Below are 18,043 nucleotides of genomic sequence, written 5' to 3'. Positions count from 1 at the left end.
TGTTCCATGAACATCCTAAATAAAATTAATGAAAAAATAGTCATGAATATTAACAAAATAAAAGGTCATAGAAAGAAAAATAATATACTTGATGGGATCTATACAGATAATTGCTTTTTAAACTCACCTGCCATGCTATGTAGGGAAAAAAACGAAACAATAAAAATCCCCAACTTTCCTTCCCTCTCATGAAAGAAAAATGTGAAATATTTTATTTCAGGTTAATTGAAATGTTTACTATTATTGAAACCATTTTCTTGCAAAAGGAAATGGCCAAGGAAACGAAAGGAAAGATAAGAAACTGTCTGTTGAGAGTATGATTGCTCAAAACTCTGTGGGTTGAGAAATCAGGAAGACCATAACATGTAGAATCAAACCAGTCTTGTAGAAGGATTGAATTACCATCACCAACACAAGAATTCTCAGATATTTTAAGATCACAAATTTCTTTCTACCCAAATTTCACATTCTCTCAAAACACACATAGGTGCATAACCCAACATTATTCTAACCTACAGCATTCAGGTTTTAGCCCCACTCCTTCTCTCTCTTTCAACCATTTTCTTAGAGTGTTACTATCAGTATTGTTGGTCCTCATCAAGGTTTTTGAAAGCAATTAATCTTGTGTCCCAATTCACCTCTGCAGAGACAGCTGATACCCTAAGATCTCACATCTCCAAATCAGTGTCCTACCACAAAATTAAAAGTCATTCTCCAGATAGATGACTAATTAAGCATTTTAGACAACTTACAGCAATTTCTGAAGAGAGTAAGCCAAAGCCCCATGACAGATTTTCATTTCTCTGGGAAGATTGACAATTTTGACTCAGTTTTTGTCAGGACGGGCAATGCAGTTCATCTTTTATGCACTATTTAGACTAGTGGGTAAAAGGGCAGGGAGAGACACCTAACAATTGCTTCAGAAACACTGAACAGTTTATTTCAAACACTTGGAAGCAAAGTAGTAGAATATTTTCTTTTGTGAAATCTTTTCATTTAGTGCTTTTTATTTACATACCATACTGGCGAAGATCCAAGCAGAGATTAGCTCCGTCCACTACGGTGGCATTTCGGCAAATGGTCCACAGGTTGAAGTACATGTAAACAGGCAGAGAAGTGAAAGCTGTAACTCCAAGCCAGGCCAACATAAAGATGTATGTCAGCATAATAAACTGCAGTAAAAAAAGGAAAAGCAAAACCAGAGGTAAGTCAGAATGGAACTGATTCACCATTGGAAAAAAAGGAACAGAAAAGTAATTAATGCATCTATGATTGGCTTTGTCTGCTTCAGTCCTTATTTAATTTACAGTTTTGGTCAGATAATCCATTAATGATCAAGTCAAAATTATGCCAGAGCACTAACATGATGTTTCTGAAGAACAAGTATTATGTTTCCAGAAGTCCAAGCTTACTCCATGTTCCTCTCACCCTGGTGCCAACGATGGACGTACAGCAGCACACCTGAAATACAGACAGCTGCACGCTTTGTGACACATATCTGTCCCTCTCTCTCATCACCACTACTCTATAGGTAGGACAAGAGGCCCTATGGTTGTGTCTTCCACTATCAATCATGAAGTCAAAAATTAAAATTAAATATTGCAGGCTTTGCTTGTTTTTGTTTTAAAATTAGGCTCTTAATAAAAATGAGCCTTTATCTATGACTGCCACAAAATCTCACTGGCAAATCCATTTGGCATTGAACCAATGAGACCATGTTTTTGCCATTCTTTTATTGCACTCATACATGTTTGGGATCTACAAGCAAATTCATCATTCAGGAAAAAAAAGTAAGCAAATGTCCTATAAATATGTAAACATGCTACCTTGCTGCTCCTTTGCTGGCCTGACACCACTGGGAAATACTTATTAATAACAAACCATCTTTTCATTTTATGCTGTGGAAAGGATATGAAGAGGCTGCATGGTAAAATGGGGAAATTAGTTTCTAAATATTGAATCCAAATAGCCCCAGTATTTGTTGGCTTCAGAAATGCTGATAAATCTAAACACATTACTGGAAACAAAAAAATTCATCACACAAATATCACACTAACATTTTTCTAGCTGCTTACCTCAGAAAAATATTGGCTCTGAGAATAAGAAATAAGAAATATTTTTGAAAGCTGAATAAACTGATCAAATATCTGCTAAAAATTAAACCTTAAAGAATAAATAAGGGGTGAATGGATGATATTTTCTTTTTTGTTTTGTTTTGTTTTTTTTTTTTAATGCAAGATATCTCAATTCAGGTAATACAGCAAAAAGCTTAATACATTTACAGATTTTAGTTATGGAAATCAAATAAGATGAGAATCTGAAAGCTTGTAAATGGCACTAAAAATTGTAGCAGAGTGGCTTATCCACATTGATCTGATCAGGAAAAGCAATCCAAAACAACAAAAGTCTGAATTGTAAATGAGATACCTTTATTGTGTTGAAGTTATGGGATGGTTGTTCTTAAGCAATATTAAAGAGACCTTAATTTGATTTACTTTAACTCACTTCCAAATATTATTAAATAAAAGTAATTTTAATTCTGAGGAAGTTTATTTACATAGACATTTAATGTAGTTTAATTAATCCAGTTTAAAATTTATTTCAGATTAATTTTCCTGATTGTCTCTAGGCAAATGAGACTTGTAGTAGTAGTTTGAAAAGCTGTTTAATACTTTTGATATCAGCTTTCTATGTTTTTTTTTATTTAGTTCTCCATGCTTCAATATGCATATTTTACATTCATGCCTACCAGTTTGAGGGTTACAAACTGTTTTAACTTTTTCCTCACCTTCCAGCTAGTTTAAAAGAAAAACTGATGTGTCCAATTTGCACACAAAGATTTCCAAAAATATATTCATGCAGGTAACAGTTGTTTTCCTTACAAAATTTTCCCAATAACCCTCTTACTACAAACCCAGGTAGTAAAATAGAGAAAGTGATAGCAAAGTCCAAAACAAATATGCATCCTTGAATACTGCTTTAGACATTCCCATGAGTAAGTTGCTTTATATATTGGAAATTCTATCCCATCTATTGCAGAGCAAATAGTTAACACAAGTAAATACTGTTCTGTACCTGCTCCTTTTCCTGTTTTTATTGTTCTTTTACTGTTTTCTTTCCTTTCCATATTACAGTGTTAAAGTTAATGAAGAAATATCTGTCTCCACCCCAGGCACACACTTACAAATGATTACTTAGAAAATCACATAGAAATGTAGATTCAGGGATATGAATTCTCAACTAAATTGCTATGTCTGATCTTAATTTATTATCAAGACAAAGAGTTGCACTCATTTTTTTCTAAGGCAGGAATACTAAATAAGAAAGAAGACTGTATTTGTATAGACTTTAATTCTTATTTATTCTAGGAATGTTTTAAAAGTAAACCAGCCTTCTAGACTATATTCTTAACTTGACAAAAACAAGTAAGTCTGAAGTCATACTTGTGGTCTTTCTAGAATTTGTGAAATAAGCAATACTTAATGAATTTAGTATATGTCTCAGTGTAGCACATACATACAATTTAATGAAGTACTAAATCTTTTAAATTAGTTACATCATTGAAATGCAATAACTGTTTTTATGACTGGACTCCACATAGATTTGAGAATCTTCCTGTTTTGTGATAAACACCAAATGGAGGAAAAAAGATAGGCCTTACCATGAGCACTACAAATTCTTTTTAATATCTATTTATTTTCTGATCTGTAGCAATGATAAAGAAGCCTACTCAAAAATTTCAACTGAGATATTATAAAGTACTAGTATAGCAAAGAGGGGGGGAAACAGAGATTATTAGCCTCTAAAAAATCTGCCTTGGGCATAAAATGGTAGTAGAAATCTGTCATATGATAGCTGCTGTGAGTCACAAGAGCTGCCTTCTCAGAGAGAACTGTCTGCTTGTTATGGAACAGATTCTCTTTAAAAACATGAATCTGATTGGTTGAGTATCTCAGAAAAATTGCTCAAATGATGATTTCATTTTCAAAACATATTATAGAAAAGGAAGAACTTCAGTTTTCCTCCGTCAGTTGCTTTCAGCTGAAGAGTCAATGGCCAATGACATACCTAATTTCATGTCATAACACCAAGAGCACCAAGAAGACAGAAAAAATACGTAAGTTTTCTTTGTTTATGTAAGAATAACTAAAATAAAAAGCTTCAAGTTAAACCATGGGGTAATTATGGGTTATGCCTGGAAGCTGCTATCCCTGATATCAGTGAAGCAAACCACAGAAATGTGGTCTGGGCAGTAATATACTTCTTGCTGTAAGAGCAGTAAAAAAAGTTTAATTTTGTACAAGAAATTCACTTCTAGCAATAGCAGGTGGTAGCTTCTTTAATAATTGAATGAAACTATTAATTATTTGATTTTAAAAAAAGCAAAGGGAAGAATAAAATCTTTTTTTAGATAATTTTCTCTGCTATTACAACCTTCCCTCTTTGCTCAAGAGAACTTACAAGGAATGCTTAAGGAGCCTGTTCTCTCCAGGAATTAAATTCAGAGGCCAATCTCCTGAGATTCAAAGGGATCTTTTTCCTTTGAAGTAGCATTCTGCTATGTGACAAGCTGAAGATTTCTGGAATAGCAGTATAGCATCTTAAAGAGGTATCACACTTTGTCCTTTAGCATCCTAGCTATTGTGTTTACAGTGAGAATTACTTTCTCTGATCAGTTCGATTTTCACTCTAAGATGCCAAACACATAAACTCAAAACAAGCTAGAAGTGGTAGTGAAATTCATTTACTAAATAATGAAGATGAAAGATAACTAATTTAAACTCAACTCACATTTGCAAAGAATAGCTGAAATGAATAATTATTTGAACAACAAAATCTTGAACCTTTTTAGTGTTTTGGGGTTTTTTGTAACATCACTGTGGCTGGCAAAATGCTCTTGCCTGATTTTGTAAGCTTTTCATTGCCTGTAATGGCTTTTCTGAGTTATAAATTATCAAAGCAGGTGAATAATCAACCTTCTGGAATGATTTTTTAAGTCAAAACAGGCCAATAGCAGGAAGCAGGTACTTCAGAGCATATTCTGAAATTGTTTGTGTGGAGCACAACTTCCCTGGTGGTCATAGCTGGTTGAGATCTTTTTTCCACTGAAAACATTACTCAAATCCTATTTTAATAAGATCAAGATTTCAGTTACTGGTTGGTTTGGGTTTTTTTTTTCCTCCTTCTTTCCTAATTTATGGGTACTTGTCCCATGAAAAGCACATTCATTAAATTTCAAACACTCTTCTTGTTTTAGTTTTGTTATAAATAATTTAGTACCCTCAAGAAACATTTGTATGATGGCTCAATGACCCTAGGGATAGAGACAGTGAAATCTTATCTAAAAGGTACAGTTTCTAAAAAACAGAAATGGAAAGAAAAGGAAACAAATTAAACCTCATTTGTGTCATTTTATGAGGACACTACTGCTTACAACAAGAAAAATAATACAGAAACATAGCAACAAATTAAGTGCCCAAATAAAACCTAACTCCAGAAAGCTCATGTTGCCATGTAATTTTATCTTCGTTCCACACCATTCAGTACTTACTTCTACACTTTCTCTCAATCTCATCATATATTTATTTTATATGAACTCCCTGATGTGAGCTCTCAATGCAGAGAGTTGCAAAAAGATGTGCACCTTGCTGTGTTTACATCACATTGAGATTTATTATCCTATGACACACACACACAGAAAATGTTTACTTTCAGCTACATGAACTAAGAGGTTCCTTCCAAACCTCTTCACTGCTTCAGAAAGTCCCATAAACAGCTTTTGCCAGAGATCAAAACCACACCTACAGAGATCATGTACATCCATCCTGCTCAAAGCATATCACGCTTCATTATGAAACCCTGGCAGTGCTGGACACCACCCAGAATAAGCCCAGGGTGAGCCTGGCTGTCTCTTATGGGAATACTGGGAAGCAGCTGGCCTCTGCAGTGCAGGGCAGTCCAGGTTTGGGGTGCATTTTCCAGAACAAGGCGCTGTGTTGGAATTTTTGGCCACACAGAAGCATGAACAGAAAGATCTTTGCAATTTGTTCATGAATTGTCCTGTCTCTCAAGCATCTCATTCACTTTAAATAGTCCATATATTTGATTCCAATACTAATAAAAGCTTATTTAGTTTTAGCACTTTGCCCAGACTCAAATTCGTAATTAACCTTTGCCTTTCAGACCTTCTCCTTCATCTTGTTCATTTTACCCAGAAAAAATTCCTCTGAGTTATTACTACTGTCTCTTTACCCTGAACACATTCTGCATAAATGCATTTCCATACTCTTTTTAAATTATTTATTGCAGCTGACACATATTTTCTCAAATGCTGAAATTTGTCTTGATGCATTTGTACTGGGAAAGTAGTGATAGAGTGTACAGTTCTCTCTTCAGGTTACAGGTCAGATTTAAAGCACTACACATTCCAACTTCAGGCCTGTTTTTTATTTGCATTCAATTTTCTATAATGCAGGGTTTTGACTACACCTTACATCAACAGTCCAGACTCAATAAGGGCTCTTTATCAATAGACAGAGCAGTTTAATGATTAGATATTTTTTCCTGTTCATCACCTGCATTATAACCCCACAGGAATTTAGTTCTTTTCAGAAGTTCAGATTTGATCCAGAAGAGTTTTGCATTTTTTTTTTGCATTTTTAAAAAAGACTCTCCATAAACACTTCCACCTCTTCCCAAAGGATTTCTTTTTGTGACAGCATTTTACATGTATAATTCCTCACATGCAAATATGAAAGAGAGTTAGTATGAAACTTGCCGTGTTCCTCTGGAAAACATTTTAACAATGCAGAAGCTCAAAGAGCCTCAGCTGTTTATTTTCAAATGTTCTCTAGAACCAAAAATGCTATTATTTATTAAAATGTAAATAAATGACAAAATGAAAAAAATAGCAGATGTCTTTAGACATAAACTTGTTAAAGAATGACTGTTGAGTAGCTCACAAGGAAATGGTTTCTAATACTTTCCTTTCTGTACTAACTAGCATCTCCAAATTCATGCCTCATTCATGGAAAGAAATAAAAAAATGAAGCAAAAATATTTCAACTTGTCTCTTTTTATATACAATGTTTTTAGAAAGGACTGTTGTTCTGATATTATCACTGTAAACCACAGAAAATACACACATGCAAAGTCTTTTCTCTAACATCACTTCCATTGCTAACACTCACTTGTTGGACACTTATAATTGCCTCCACAAAACATGCTCATCCTCCCTCTCTCTCTCTAACATATTATCCTCCCAGGCACAGCTCCAAAAGTCTTGTTGAAACATGGATAGATTTCATGGTGTGCCATTACTGTCATGTGGTTGACATTCCTTGGCTTGCATTCAAGTCAACTGCTTCGAGAGGGGGGTGGGGAAAAAAAGCCAATATTGGTCCAAATTTCTCGCCATAGAGGAACAGACTTCTCAGGCTTGCCTAACTGAAATTCATTCATTTACTGAATAACACCTAATGAGAATTTCCTTTGATTATTAAAATATGTTAGCATAAAAATATAAAATCACAGAAAATTGAAATTATATTTTGGAACCGTTTTGTTTGGCTTTTTAAGACATTTTTCTTCTACAGATAGTTTAGATGGAAGAAAAACTGATTTTGTCAAAATTAGGATCAATTCTCACTGTTGCTTTCTGCTTTCCATCTGCACATACATTTTTCCAAATGTGTATTTCAAGGATAAAATATTCCATGCATTATTTCTGTTGCTTTGGAAACCATTTGGATGCATGTAAAAAGCTGGCTTACTTTCTGATTTATGCTGTTGATTTGTTGGTAGCAGTGCATGAGGAGATTTCCAGAGTCATGTCAGAAATTATTCTCTAAGAAACTGATTCACTTTTTCAAATACTGTTTAGTAAACAAATTGATAAAATATCAGTTTGAAGAAGAAAACTTTTCATTGATGCAAGACAAAGTTTTACCTTGAGATGATATATTTTTTTCTCTATAGTACTTCCTTAGAAACCAAATATTGTAATTTATTTTTTATTTCTTAATTTTCTGTAGAATGTTGATGGGTTTGTAGCCTTGTGTTGTCTAAAGTTATCATTAGTTGTTTTATATCCTTCAGGCAAGACTATAATTTTTGTAGTCTGACAGGTTTCTGAAGCCCTGTAGAAAGCATTGGATCTTTAGCACTCCTTGACAAAAGCAGAATTTCCTATGTATATTTTTTTTGCAATCTTACAAACAGGAATTATTTTTTTTCAAAATGCATATGCTCATATTTTCACATTCGCAAAGTTAGCCTTCTCCTCTTGTTTTTCTTACTGGTGGTACATTTCTAATGCTAGGAAGTACTGCCTGGGAATATAGTTAAGATATTTGCTTTGTATTTAAATGGGATTGAAGATAAATAATTTGGTTTCAAAAATGGCTTTTTGAAATATGGATTAGTAGCTTTTAAAATATGGATATCTTCATTAAATAACCTTTTTCATGTGCTCTCCTCCCTATGTTCATGCCACATAACTATTCAATTTGAAGACATTAAGTACAAAAACCAATCAGTTCAATCATTACCTTTTCCCTGACAATGTAGGCTGGTCCTAGTAGTAAATTTACAAGGTTTTGCTACCAAACTGCTGATAATTTTTTTATAAACCATACTCTAATGGTTTTCAGTGATGACAAATTTCCTATACAAAGATGAAGACATAACACTCACCTGGGAAATGACTGAACAATACAGATTGTTTACATTTTTCGCATTTCCAAAATTTGCAATGCAACATTTTTTTTAGCAAATTTCCATGGTTTGTGGTTGGACACAAAGCAGTGAAGCTTAAACTAGTAAGCAGAAATAATAGTTATAAGTCTAAACAAATGTGTCACTCAAGGTTAATACTTGGTTGTCAAAAAAAAAGTGCTTTCTTTCCTGATAAATTCTTAATGGGCTTTGAGAAACCCATGTGAAAATGAAGGGGTAGGGACCTTCCTTGCTTGATACCTGTCTTGCCAAGCATTCAGTCAATAACACAGTCTTTTAAGATTTTATTGTGACCTTAAATAAATTTAAAAGTTTCCCTCCTTCCTATGCAAGCAATGACCAAAGAAATTTACAAAGCTAATTATGAATTCATAAGACATCAACAGGAGGACGCAGTTCATAAGAAGAGCAAAGCTATATGGTTTCTGTGAATTTTCTGTCACCATAAAAATAATGAATTTGCGATAATTCTAGTGATATTCAAAGGCTTAAATAGCTATAAAAAGAGTAAGATGTCTAGATGCAGTTAATAAGTTTCCCAAATGAGAGCAAGAATCAGGGAAAACTAATCATCTGATGGAACATTCAAGTTAAAGCTGAGATGGATTATCTGAACATAACGGAAATAAACCCAACTTTCTTCTTTCTTTTCAAGACCCCATATGTATATTAACAATGCAGGTGGGAGAGAGTGACATAAAGATGACTCCCTTAACCATTCAACTGAGCTTTGAACTGCGGCTAGGGCTTGTTCTTCCTGTTTCAAGATCAAGAGCAGAAAACTGCAAAGAACACAGTTCTGTAAAGAAATTTCAACACTGCTTCAGTATCCAGGGATAAGATGAATTCTAACAACCTATAAAATTGCTAATATGTTTTCTTTCATCTACTAACTCCAGCAGTGTTTAGACAGCAAATGCTATTCAGCTAAATTCCAGCTAAAGGGGCCAGGCAGGATACATCCCACTAAATGTATATAATTGAGTGAGGAGCTTAATATAAAAGACATAACTTAAAAGACTTGAGGGTTTTTTTTTTTTTTTTTTGCAGAAAATAGGACAGTCACAAAAAAATTCAATTCACCTGATAAAGTTTGCCTAAGCTGCCCTCTCCTTTAACTACTGAAGGAGCATAGGCCTTTTTCTTGACAACCTTAATTAGGTGGGATATATCTGTGCCATAATATAATCCCTCTGAAGTTAACTACTCCATTAGCTCCTGGGTAATTTGTGGGGGGGAAAAAAATCATGTTTCTGGTTTTGAGTTGAGCAATCTGAAAGGTCAGAGCAGTCTGAATCTCACCTCCTCCATTTCCCATATCGCAGCGTGAAACTGCATGCAGCATACACAACTAATCATGTATGAGGACATGAGATTTTTACATACTTTCCCTAGTTAAAATTGTTTTAAAGGAATCTGGACCCATAAGGATATCTGCTGTCTTGGAGGGAAGGTCCTTTATTTCTCACAAATATGGTATGAAGCATACTGCATTCCTCAGCTGGAGCAGAATTTAATAAGAAGCAAGGCCTCCCTGTCTGTCAGATCAGCAGTTTTACCCCAGAATACCCAGACATGGTATCTAATTTTCAGAAATGAGAGCTTCATTTCTAAGATTCAGAAATAATACATCTGTTCTGGGTGGGAAAGCCAGCTGAGCCTGCACTGAACTCTCTTCCTCCTGTTAGACAAAGAATCGAATGTCAATACGACGCAGTTTCACTGCCTCTAGAATAACTGGTCTGTTAAGGAAAAGATGCAGTGATGAGCTCACAGATGGTTTTTCAAAACATTTGTGCAGCTTCCACAGTTCTTTTGCAAAATAAAATCTGGAAATATTTTAGGAAGTTCCTGTTTTAGTTTTAGTTTAGGCACTCAAGAAGCATGTGTAAAATAGCCCATAGGTAATCAGATATCCAGAATTGTTTTCAAAGGCAGAAAAATACTTGTCAGTAATTAAATGAAATACTCTTAAAACTAAAGATACAGAAGGTGTATGTAAGTGCAGTTTAGAATATAAAACATCTCTCTCTAGAGCCATAACATCGTTCTTTTGCAAAGCAAGGTACAAAGAAATAGAAACACAACTACCACAATGAAGTCTTCATATATTTTTTTCTGATGAAATAAAACAAAAACCAAACCTCCTTTCCCATTTTATAGCATAACATGAGGGGAAAGTGTCATTGTATTTCTATTGATTCTGTGAACAGATACTCTAAAACAAGGTGTAAATGAGGCTTTCCATGGCCAAGGGAGCTGAATATAATAGGAAGGGTATTAAATTGCAAACATGAAAACAGTGTTACAGTTGGCATCAGGCCTGTCTCCCCTTCTTTACTAATCATGCTGCAGCACAGCTATATATGAATCTTTATTTAATACTCTAAAAGCATGTTCAGGCATGGAAAAATGAAGCCTAGAGTGAAAGGCATCCCTCCTCAAATGTGACTGGCATTGTTTTACTGCTTTTGTTTTACTTTTCACAGTAAATTGAGTCTGCAAACAGTGCCAGTGAGAGCCTTCACTGTCACTTTCACAAGGCCTGTCTCGGGTGTGAGAGGCTCTACTCCATGGCAGCACTGACATGACTTGGATGTTAAGCCTCTGAATGCTCATATCAGCTGATAAGTCAACTATACATTTACTGGAAAGGTTGGGCTGAGCTATTTTTTTTCCATTTTTTTCCATTTTCTTTTGCCAATTCAGAGCTAGAAAGTGAGCTATTTGCAGTTTAGGAGGGAGGTCAGGAAGAGCACATGAAAAGCTCCTTCAGATGTTGGCTATCAGTGTTCTCAAAAGTCTGCTTTTCAAAAATATTTCTTAAGAAAGAGAAAAAGGCGTTATTTTTTTGTATATTTCTATATATAGAAAATATATCTTATTTATACAAAGTTAAAATAAATTTTTCTTTCTTGAATTTTTTTATTGATTTTTTCCTATATTTTCATAATAGGTTTAGTCAGAGACATAAGAAATTTGCTCCTGTAAAGTATTAATGACAAACAACTGATGACAATGGTAAAGCTGAAGGTCTTCATTTTCAGACTTTAAATGAAATGTTAAATGTTAAACTTCTACTTAGAAAGACATCAACAAATTTGATGTGAAATCATAGTCACAACTGGAGTTTTTACAAAGGTGTTTTTGATGTGGAGCCATTTTTATAATTTTAATTTTTCAAAACAACAAATATCCTGTGTCTACATTTCTGTTAGCATTAAGGCACTGCTAAAAGAAACCAACTGTTTAATCTTTGACAGTTTAGATTTTTAATATCTACAAAATTACTAGCTCAAAACTATACAAGAAGCATTCTTGCAACTTGTAGTACCTGCCAACCCTTTTCAATAGCATTATCTCATTTTGGCAACTTTACAGAACAAAATTTATTACAGTACTATTTTAGCAATTGAACAATCTGGCCTTGACACACAATACTGATTTGGTTTCATGTACCTCTCCACTATTCTTTTTGTTGTTCTAAGGTCTTATTTCTTGATAACACTGGATGTGTTATGGAACTGAATAAATTCTAAACACATCTGTCTTGGATTTAAATATTTTGTAATTCCAAATATATGTATTTTTTAAACCTAAGATGTTACTTTTTCCTTAAGAATTTTAAGTATGAGACAATGAAAATCAACCTAGTCAAAAGGATATCAAGTTTTAATTGACATATATGCTCTAGAGTACAGACACTAAAGCCAGAATAATAATCTAAAATAACTCCAGACATTTGTATAGCAATCTTACTGACACAGCATCAAAATGAGACGAGCAATCAAACAGCAGGCTTGGGGTTTTTTCACTAGGAAAAAGAAAAAACTGACTTCAAGAACAAGGACAACAAGGTATTTAACTCAAACTAATTGATGAGTTGTTGTAATTGTGGCCATAAGACTATACAGCCTGAACCTTAGCTGCACCATGTACGTGAACCCAGGGCTTCTCAAAGCACAAACATTGCAAATTACTGATGAGGAAAGAGAAGTGTTGAAGGAAATAATTTCATGAATAACGAGTAATAAGAGTGATCTCAACCATGGAATAGCTGCTTAACCATTCATTTCTTCTAGACACATACTATAGAATTACAGTTATCAAAACTGAGAGAGGATGTAGCACTGCTCTGCTGCAATACTGAGGACAGGCATTCACAGAAGCTGTGAAGAAAAAGTGTTCTGAAAATCATGCTACTCTATACAGAATTGGAGCTAACTCAGTAGGCCCTCAGTGAATACAGATTAGAGAATCATCTTTCCAGAAGATGAAGGCTGTGTTGGCATAAGCAATGACTGCTCTTAATTTAAAATGTTCTCGGTCTTTTTTTATATATTTATTTAAAGGTTTTAAAGCAATCTTAGTCAAAGTGCCAAAATCATAGAACGATGACAAGAACAAAAGAAAAGGAGACAAAACCTCAGGATTATTATGGAGCAGGTTACATTTACATAGAGATGACATACAGACTGCATTCTCCAATTTACACGAGGCAGGTCATCTGTGTCCAGTTTAACCTTAAATCTCAGGGTATCCAAAGTACTCGTTTTGATAGTTTTGTGTGCTTGGAAGTAACTATTGCTTACATTTGTTACAGACGGTATTGCACTTAATTAAATGTTGACACTTACAGTGGGAAACCCAACCCTGCCTACAATTTATAGGTTATTTATCATTAGTATAGCATAAAAATAAGTGTACTCTAACACCCAGATCTATTTGGCTGTACTTATTCATTTAGTATTCATCACAAAATATGGGGTTTTCACGCAGACTGTGTTTTCAGAAATATCCAACTCCAACAGCTACCAAGTACGCAGGCCTTTTAGCTTAGACACAGAGCAGTCAAATAAAAAAAAAACCCAAAAAGAATTAGTTACTTACCTGACACTGAACAGAAATTTTAAAATTATCCCATTTGAAACAGTCAGTAATTTTTGTATGATAAAGTTCCATTTAAGTCCTAGTACAAATCAAAATTTTTTGAATCCAAATTTTCCGGGGTCATAAGTTAATGGTCCCTCCAGACCAGAGATTAACCCAGGAGTAAATAATGGCCTGTTCGCCATTTAGAACCTGATGACAGGCCTCAGCTTGTTCCAAAGAGGAACAGGCAAGATTTCTAAAATAACTGAAAATATTAGTAAGGGAAATATTTCATTCCCAGTAGAGCTGGAGGCCTTACGGTTTTAGTCCTGCTCAGTACAGCTTATGTTGCTGAGGTAACAAGCTTTCTCACTCAGATGGTAAAATTCATTGCTCCTCAGTAGCAAGAATTACTTAGCATTTAACCAGTACAGAGAATATTTATAACACTCTGTTCTCCTTTTAAACACCGAAGTGAGGTATCACAAAATACTAAAGAAAAACAAAACCAAAAAAATACACATCACAAGGCACTAAAAATATATACAGAGCATATTGAATTTGTCACAAAAGCTTTCTTAGCCACTTACCCAGGCACTCACACATCTGCCACAAGTGGTGATTTTGAAATCTCCATAGAGATCCTTGATGGCACCAGTTGTAAAGAATCCCTCCACCATCAGCAGAATGCCATATACAAAGAATGCAGCTGCTACACCATATATCACGTACTTGAAGATGTCAATCCTGTGTAGGAACAGCAAAAATTAATTATCTGCATAAATATTTAAAGCTGACTCTGAAATTTCAGGGTGAGATAATCAGACCCCCTGAGCCTCAAACTGGAATGACTGACTGGAAGTGTAAGTACTGATGTGCCATAATGACAGGTGAAGCTGAGGACAGGAATGAACTTTGAAATAAAATAGTGTTGATATAAGAAACACTGGGCCATTGAATCTAATTAAATGTAAAAAAATGGATCTGTTTAGGTAAGACAGCAAAAATTGTCACATCGATTTAAAAGTCAGTTACTTTCCAGGTTTTTTTGCCTCTAAATGAGTGGAAAAGAAAAAAAAGAAAAGGAAAAAAAAAAACCTGACACATCTCCTAAGTCATACATTCTATCCAGCACTTAGGTTATAGAAGATATTTAGTTACACTCTTCAATAAAACTTTCTGCACATACAAGTCTGCAATGTCAGTCTGTGCTACCTTCTCATTGTTATTCTCCCACTTATTCTCCAGTGGACAAAGTGTTTGACACAGAACAATAAAGTCATCAAGAGAGATCCCTTACTTCAAACCAGAAACATATTATTCCAGAAGTAACGAGATCAGGTCATCTGGAATTCTTCTATAATGAGGCTTTAAAATATAAAAGGCACACAGCTGGAGCAGTGGAGGGATGGCTTGCAGTGTGACATGCAGGGTCCCAGAAGGCTCAATTTGCTACACAGAAGATTCCCTGTGCTCTGTGTTCTGCCCAGCACTGCCTGCAAGTTCAACCTTGGCTCAAGGAGACTGTGCCTCCTAAATGTGCTCTCATGACCGGCATTTGGGACAAGATTTTTTTGATAGCACCGCTCTGCTCTTTTGTCTAAACTTGGAAACATTCCTACTGGCCATAGCCTTAGATCAGCAGATTTCAAAGTTTTCTGCTTGAACTTCTCTTAAAAAAAACTAACCACAGTAAATTTTCAGTTTGTTGATGTGACAGGGAAGGAGCTGTGCAACTCCTTATAAAATTGCTATATTCAGATTTAAGATGCTACTAAATTCCAATCATATTCTCCAGGTCAAGGTAGTGACACCTCCTAACAGAGAAAGACAAAAAATAAAGCTGAGAACCATTAGGATCTACCAGATGAATTTTGACATGCCATTACCCACACTGGATGTTTTCTCAAGAAAATGATTAATATTTTTATTGTTATGAAAGGAAATATTTAATGATAACAATTCCTTAGAAGCACACTTTCCATCATCACTCAAAAAGACAACCCATAATACACATTTTACATATATAATACAATAAAAAAAGCTCAAAAACCTGTTAAAATATCTTTAACCTTGAATGGTTTTCAAAAGATTCAAAGTCAGGTTCAGGTCTACGTTAAAAAATGCAATCAAAATGCAGTTAAACTTCTGACATAATTGGGGATGGGAGAAGTTCTGGAAATGCTTCTGGAAATGAGACAGGTTATGTTTTTCCCCAATATTCTAATACCAAAACACTTCCAGCTTTTTTTTTTAACATTGCTTTTTGTTTCATACTCAAATGAAAACTAGAATAAGTCAATTTCTGTATGGAATAGACACCTGAACAATTCAAAAGGGTGAAAAAAATTTAACACTGTTGATGGTATGAGATGATGCAGATGAAATTTATTTTGATATATATAATTCTGATTGCATTGCAAAAATCTCATTTCCCTGATTTGATAGTAATTCAGCCATTATAACATTTTTTTAACAACAAAACTGTGATTTAAGTCTATCTTGTCAATAGTGATTTAAAAAAAAGGTTACAAAACAAATATAAACTTTGTGGTTATTCCATAAAAACTCTTCCAATTCCTATATTATATACTTTAAACAATTGTGACCCTCACCAGTGGTTGAAGTCTGGGAGTTCTGCCAGCAGCAGCTCCCCTCAGACCTCAGTGTGCTCAGTTACAAGCTCTCATTGCCCTAAAGAGATTAGGACTTTTGAGAAGTCCAGAGACTATTTCAGTCCTTACAACAGCCCTTTAAACCATCTGTGCTGAGTCTCCCACTGAGCTGCTTGTGTCAAAAAGTGTGCTAAGAGATCTCTGCTTTTTCCTCAGCCTTATGTGCACCTACAGGAATAACTTTCACTTAAACCTTCCTTTCACAAGAGGAAAAAGTATATATAGCCCAACAGTAGCCAAATATAGAAATCTATTTCCTTCTTATCCACTCGTTACAGAGAGGTCATAAAATCTCTATTTATCAGACTATATGGGATGAAATAGCCAGGCTTATTCCAAGGGAAAAGGATCCCCTGTAAAGCAAAAAGTAAAAAGATAAATGAAAATGATGAGACAATCACTTCAGCTACCTCTTTAAAAGACAGATAGAATTGTATTGCAGTGTAGCTACATTTAGTGTCTGCTGTATTTAAAGAAAATATATTACAACAACTTCATATATATATATATAGTTTTGAAGATAGCATTGCTAGTAAGTTATTCTGCAGCATTTAATACAGTTCACATAAACTTTTATTTTCTCATTAATTTATAATAGATAAAAAGATAGACCCTGTAAAATGGAGATTGCCTTTCTTTAAAATAAAATGTGATTCTTTGTGGATGAACTCACGGAGATTAATTGCCATCTGTGCTTCAGCAGATTCTCAAATGCTGAAGACAGAGCATGAGAGCAGTCAGGGAGGTAGAAGGGAATGGCAGAAGGGGAGATGAACGTGAGCCAATGGGCAGGATGAGTAAGGACAAAGAAAAAGAACAAGAAGGTTTACACTTGTGTAAGCTGAAATGGAAGGAGAGATGTGTGTAATGAGCAAAGGAAGGAGACAAAACAATAAAGATAAAATTTTGTTCTTCTGACAAGATTGGAAATATATACTAATTAAAAAAAATATATTTGAAAATATACATTATTATTAAAACTACTCTGACCTAGGCTGCTGAGTAGAATAAGCTGAATGATTACCTAAACTTAAAATAATTGTGAAAAGCATCTTGAAGTTAGTAAAAGATTAAAAAAAAACCCCACAGAATAATCTAAACCATATATTTGTCTTAATCTGGTAGATTCTCCATGGATTCTGGATCTGACCTTCCTCACAACATCATGTTCAGCAATGTTAAAAACATTATTGCTTTTAAATTGCAGTTTAAATCAAACTGATCCTTCAATTTTTAGTTCTCTCTCTGCTGCCAGGTGATTAATTCTTCCATATTAACCAGACTAGCTAATTCATTAGTCTGAATCTGGATTCTATCCAACAAGAAGCGTATTCAAAATATCTCTAGAGAAAACACTTTCTTTTTCTGGCAGAAGGTATTCAGGGAAGCCATCAGTGCTAACTTCTCAATGAACAGGTTGGAACTGAAAACCAAGTAGACAATCCCAGCAGAGACAAGTCAGAGGTGAGTGAAAATATTCTTAATGAGCCAGACAAATGTTGCAGATTTCCTACTGTGTATTTTCATGGTGTTTTGGCAAATTTAAGTATTAAAAATTATAATAAATCAGCAAGAAATGAAATAATTTGTTAAACAAACTTGTCTATGTTCAGTAGGTTTTTTGAAAAAAGTGTCTTAATATAGTTTTGGAACAATCTACATACTTGCTAGGGATATTTTTTTTTTAATTAGGTTAATATAGGAATGTAGTACAGACATTTAGTTGTAATTAAAAGCTAAAGTTCACACTAATTTGCCCT

The 18,043-nt window shown here is 34.4% G+C and overlaps 1 protein-coding gene across 1 annotated transcript in view; it reads right to left on the bottom strand.

Annotated features, from left to right (window-relative positions):
• The window catches only part of GPM6A (glycoprotein M6A), a 115,214-nt gene that overhangs the window by 10,714 nt on the left and 86,457 nt on the right, over positions 1-18,043 (bottom strand). Inside the window, exons 3-4 of the mRNA XM_058024019.1 lie at positions 14,199-14,355; positions 1,019-1,172 (exon numbers count right to left, since the gene is read on the bottom strand). Of these exons, the coding sequence (XP_057880002.1) occupies positions 1,019-1,172; positions 14,199-14,355 (311 nt within the window). The remainder of the gene's footprint in view (positions 1-1,018; positions 1,173-14,198; positions 14,356-18,043) is intronic.

This window comes from Melospiza georgiana, chromosome 5, assembly GCF_028018845.1.
Source record: "Melospiza georgiana isolate bMelGeo1 chromosome 5, bMelGeo1.pri, whole genome shotgun sequence".
NCBI classification, from domain to species: Eukaryota; Metazoa; Chordata; class Aves; order Passeriformes; family Passerellidae; genus Melospiza; species Melospiza georgiana.
The sequence above is the reverse complement of the archived record's forward strand: the minus strand, read 5'-3'. Positions and strand labels throughout refer to the sequence as shown.